A 6,038-nucleotide genomic window follows, 5' to 3' on the forward strand; every position below is an offset into this window, starting at 1 on the left:
ATAAGCACGAGGGATTTTTTTTTTGAACACGAGAGAATACCGAGAATGCTTACGAGCCGTAGTTACTTCTTGAATGTTCTTAAAAATTCCCAAATGCTATTATTACTCAACAATGCACGAACAAACTGTTTTTTTCAGTACTTATTTAAACGTCAAGTGATAAAATAAAATGAAAATAGAATAAAATAAAATAAAATAATTACAATGAACCTGGGATAGACAAAGAAATAAACAAATCAGCAGTCGAACTATGCTATCATGTTTCTATAAATCCACATTTTACAAATCCATGTCTTTTAAAAATCCATGTTTTTACAAATCCACCTTTTACAAATCCTCCTTTTACAAATGCATGTTTTACAAATGCATGTTTTACAAATCCACCTATTACAAATCCATGTTTTACAAATCCATGTTTTAGAAATCCAGTCCATGTTTACAAATCCAATCCAGTCCATGGCCGAGCAGTCTCACGTGCGATTATGTTATCTCTGATGATAGCGGAGCTCCGAAGGCGCGCGCGCGCGGAGCACCATAGCTAAGAAAATAAGGTAACCCATCGATGTGAGAAAATTTAGTTTTATAGCCATGACGTCATGAACGTCCGTACGTACGTCCGTCCGTCCGTCCGCCCCTCCATGTATGCCAATGTGACCAGTATCACGTAACCATATCACGGGCTCAAGTTTAAGCTCATCGAGGAGGCAGTACTCCAGTTTACACAATAGCTAGTTTACAGCATAGATCTTTGATATTGGACATCAATGTTATGGTCAATTGACACCTGTCGAAACAAGGTATCCGCTGACCAGTATCATGGGCTCAAGTTAGACCTTATCGAGGTCAGCTTTTTTTTTTTTGAGTTGACCGCTGACCCGGGACTGGTTGTTGATTGGATCGCAGGGTCAAGCCAGGTCAGACACTCACACTCGCACCTGAACGAGGCTTAATTTTTCGCGCTCTTTCTGTGGCTGTTCCAGTGAAATACATCGAATTGTAAATGATCTCGTTTTCAGAGATAAAGTGGAATAAATAAATGTTAATAAAGTACATCAATAAAACTCCTTGTTTGACCTTGAATCGACAAAGACGATCTGTCACATCACGAGCCATAGTACGTCTGTGATTTCTAATTTCAGCGTGATTCCTATTCGCTGGCGCTTGACAGTCGACTCTGAAATGGCTTCTTTCCTTTTCCGTTCGCTTGCTGAGGATTTGCTTGTTTTCTTTTAAAACACTTGCGATTCAAGAAAAATTAATTGCCTAACGTTAACTGGTGAATTCGAGAGTAGATTTCGCTAGAAAAACCGATATCACACTGATCCCTTCGTGATTCATGCGATCAGTCGGTTTTTCAGGTGAAATTAACCATGGAATTCACTAGTTAGGCAGCGGCGAAGAAAAAGTTTAGTTATTTAAGCAATATCCGGGCAAACCAAAAGGCGGACAGTTCCAAAGCCTTTTATTTTCACTTATCCTACAGCCAGTACAAATAAACAAGCCGGGAGCTCCGCTTTTAGGCTTGGCTATAGCTATATATTAAATTCTGGTTTGGCGCGGAAATAATTCATTCTAGCTCAGTTTTTAGCGGAACCACGAAGAAGTAGACGGCCCACCCTCCCACCCAAAAATGGAAGATCTTAGACAGCAATGACCAGAACCAAGGTTGCTGAGCAGCGGTTTTCGTTAAAACAATGGTTTGCAGGGGGTGTCCAGTCTCGCGGGCTCAGAAAACCTGGTTGTGGTCATTGTTATTTAACGTTTTCGCCCAAAAATCGCGTGGGTCGTATCTTCAACGCTTCCTAAGCCAAGCTGTCCAAGGTTGGCTTAGTCTGCTGATCAATCATTTTTTCCACACCTTATTATAAATGAGCATGAATATGAATGTTGGTGAATAGAATACGAATTATAATGTTTAAGTACTTTTAGACAATGGTTGCGGTCACACTTGAGAGTGTAACACTAGCAGTGTAACACTAGTGTTGCTTGTCACTACTCAAGTGTCAACTCTCTGGTGTTTTGAATCCCTAAGGGAACACTGAACAATAGAACTTGATTTTAACACTAGTGTAAACTTCCTAATGCGACCGCAACAAATGTTGACAAGAGCGCGATGGATTATGCAGATATAATACACTGAGTCTTCAAGAAATGTCACTTTTTAATCAAATCAAGTAGATCAACGTAATCATCTGCCTCCAAGAATTTTTGAAGTCTAAGCAAATTATGAATTTTGCGTTTAAAATTCCAGACTGTAACTGGAGATCGTTTTCGTGAAAATGATTTACTTTGCTTATCTAATCTAGAGTATTGCACAAAGAAGTTGCCTCTTGACGATGAACTTGCGATATAGGGGCGAATATTCGATTGGAAATTACATATATTAGTTATGTGGGGTGGCGACAAATTATTGAAGACATCATGCAATAAGATAGTAACTAAATTGAAATAAAGAAGATCTAAAGGTAGTAGGTTGGAGGATGTGAAGAAAGGTATTGCGTGAGATTTATAGTCACCAAAAAGCATATGGTGGAGGGCCCATTTCTGCAAGCGTGAGAGTTAGGTTCTGTACATTTCCCACCAAGGCCCCGCGCGACTATTCCATACAATAGATAGGGTTGGATAAGTGATCTATGTCATCTATAGATATGATGTAAAGTATGCAAGGGTACGAAGTGTCTTAATCTCAGTTGTAATAATATCAATTGACATGCTTATTTTCGATGCAATGTGAGAAATGTGATGTTTCCAAGAGAGGTTCTCGTCAATACAGAAGCACGCCCGGATATTTGACACTCTAAAGAAAACGCAAGAATTCCTGAGGTGGTAAAAAAACTTTCAAATTGACTCGGTAAGGTACATTTTTCTGTCTGGGTCGAAAAATTACGAAATTAGATATTTTAATATTTAGAGATAAATTGTTTGCTATTAGCCAAATCAAAACCTTAGGAAGCTCATTATTCACTGTGGACTCAAGCAATTTGAGATTTTTATATGCAAAAAAGATTCGTGTCGTCCGCAAATAAATAAAACTTCAATTGGTTGCAGCTAATACAAATATTATTTACATATATAAGAAGAGCAGGGGCGCTAGAACCGGTCCTTGTGGGACTCCAGATAGTAGTATTTCGTTACCAGATATATCCGTGTTTCTGGGGCCAATTCCAAAAATCTTTTTACGTCCTACAAGATATGAGGCAAACCTGTAATTTATAATTCCACTTATCCCACAATGACTCAGTTTCTGCAGTAGCCGATTGAGTCGTTTGCGGTGTCAAAAGCCTCTGGCTGTAGATCAATAAAGTAAATATACCACATGTGTAAAACTTTTTATCCTGATGTTGGCTTGGATAAGATTAATTACGTCTGAAATAGCTTGCACGGTCGATCTTTTCTCACGAAATCCATACTGTTATTTATCAAGAATGTTGACTCTTTCGAGATACGATTTTTCAAGTGGCGATAATACATAATTTTTTCGAAAATTCGATTGAAAATTGAGAGTAGTTGTAAAACAGACTGTCTTGTTTGTTTAGCATCCGTTTGATTATTTGTACGCCTTCCAGAAATTTTGAGAAAAATGATGTAGAGTTTAGGGTTCACTTTTTTTTAAAGAGTATTGGTAAAGATTAAAATAGTCGTGTTGATAGTGTTTTAGGATAAAACTAGACCGTAAATTGAAGCCTGCGAGTGCTGTTGTACTATTGAGGTTTGGTTGCTGTCACTGCTAATTACGGGGAACTCCCTGTTTTTTCAACAATGCCCCAGCAGTTTCTCGGAATAGAACGGTATGTTTCACGGAAACGTTACGCAGGAATGTCGAAGCGACAAACCGTCTGCTGGTTGGCCAGCGGATCATTTACATATTAAAGATATCTTTACGCATCTTAACCGCTTTCAGCCATGGTGCCTCAGGTTATAAAATGGGGAGGGCGAGCTGTGTTTTTCGTTCTATTATTAACTCAGTGTGGTTTTCTAACTGCTTATTCAGCTCAATACAAAGGTCATGCGTGGTCTTCTGTCTTCATTTCGTACATTCCAGTATGCCTAATATGGTTGCTTGCAATGTACTTGCGTGCGACAAAGCTTCGCACATTCTTCTTCGTGTGGGCTTTTTACATCGTCTGTGCCTTACTGCCAAATGTCATTGTCATTTTTGGATTCGTCGTAGACAGCCTAGACGGAAAGAAATTCCTTGGTCCGAATTTATTGAAGATAGTTCTTTGTATCACACCAATTCTCTTGGTACTGTTGATGCTCACAGCAGACTACGAAGATGAATTAAAAGAAGAAAACGAAAAACGCAGAGAATTAGTCTCCAAGTTGTGTGCTCAGATGGCCATCGACCTCTTGGATACAATCGAACTGCTAGATATTATTCTGGAGGGGAAAGAGCGCTATTATGTCATCAGTAAAGGATTTGGAACGGCCATGACTGCTGTGGCTTGTCTAAGTTTTGTGCTGTCGCTCTTGCAAATGACCGAGGTCAAGTTTAACAACGAGAGAAAGCCTGAGAAAACACGCTATAGAACAACAATGCTTCGCACCGCTGCCGAAATGGTTTTAGTCAACCTCACTTTCCTGATAATCCGCCTGGTTGTGTTTTTTTCTTATGAGAAAGACGAGTCAATCTTCATAGCCAAAAATGTTCTCGCAATCTTGCTCTCAGCGTTGGAAATCTATTATCTGTATGACCCAAACCGACTACGGGAATTTTGTGTCATTTTTTAATTTTATACACGAACTTTTTCATGAGAACCTTTTTTTGTTTGGAAGAACGTTCAGGCTGAGATTAACCAAAATTTGAAGAACATTGTGACACAGGAACTTCCACTACATGCATGTTTATTAAGGCAAAGCAACCTGAAAATGTTCTTACAAAGTTTGATATGTAACGAGGATTATTTAATTTCCGAACGTAAAGGAGGACAGGTGATGCTATTACAAGGCTACTGTTCCACAAATATCAGCAGAACACAGGAACACTGAAAGACAGTCCTGTCGAGTCTAGGACTCACATGCACCGTGAGAAATACGATCAGTGACCAACATAACTTCACGAAAAGGTAGATAACCTCACCTGATGACTCGGTGACGATGTCAATGACACTTCAATCACACTTTAAGGCGGATATTTCGCTCTATACAAGTGATAAATTCTGATTAGTTAACAAAACTGAGCGCATGGAATCCACTTGCAAATGAAACTCGATAAAGTTCTATGCGAAGTCATAATTGGAAACAATGTGCAAAGACAAAAAGAAAACTATTACACTAACGATAGATGAGAAGATTATTGGCCGATGGCTCATTCTTACCGATTTAAATGTTTATTCAAAGCCAATATCAAACAAGCACAAGGAAGGAATCCCGGAGTAAAATAGTCACACTCAGCAAGCTGAGTAGGTCCCAGGACCTTCACAAGTGTGCTTAGCAGGGAGCCCACAATATACGAAGAACATACCCAGACTAAGGCCCCTTCCACACATATCCGGATATTTTTGAATCCGCGACTTTTTCTTTCCTGATCCGGCGAATTTGCTGGCGAACCCCGGAACTTTTTAAATACGCTTTCAACGCGTATCATTTAACTCGAGCTTACTCCCGAAAGTAGTAAGTACACCACCATCAACACTCATTTGGGTCCATACCAATACAAGCGCCTGACTTACGAAGTAACCAGTGCTGTATCCATTTTTCAACCACAATTCAAAATGTGTAGAAAGACCTTCCAGATTGTTGTGTTCGTATTGACGACATACTGGTCTCAGGGGAAACAGATGAAAACCATGCACCTGGAGAATCTTCATCGTGTGTTACAGCGACTATAGCTATGTGGACTCAAGTTGAACCCCAACAAGTTCCATTTCGTGCCAGACCAATTTTTGTACTTAGGCACGACTGTTTCAGCTGAGGGAATTTCACCAACCAAAGAGATGGTAAAGGCCATTAGAGAGGCAGAAGCACCTACCAATATGCCGGAACTGCAGTCCTTCTTGGGAAGTGTAAACTTTCTTCCCAAAATTTTGCCAGATTTT

The 6,038-nt window shown here is 39.6% G+C and overlaps 1 protein-coding gene across 1 annotated transcript; it reads left to right on the top strand.

The window, feature by feature from the left end:
- The first annotated feature begins 4,065 nt into the window (after positions 1-4,065).
- LOC138009946 (uncharacterized) lies at positions 4,066-4,731 on the top strand. Its single transcript, XM_068856927.1, has one exon. The coding sequence runs from the start codon at positions 4,066-4,068 to the stop codon at positions 4,729-4,731; it is 666 nt and encodes a 221-aa protein (XP_068713028.1).
- Positions 4,732-6,038: the final 1,307 nt, after the last annotated feature.

Source organism: Montipora foliosa, chromosome 7 (genome assembly GCF_036669935.1).
Source record: "Montipora foliosa isolate CH-2021 chromosome 7, ASM3666993v2, whole genome shotgun sequence".
In the NCBI taxonomy this organism is placed as follows: Eukaryota; Metazoa; Cnidaria; class Anthozoa; order Scleractinia; family Acroporidae; genus Montipora; species Montipora foliosa.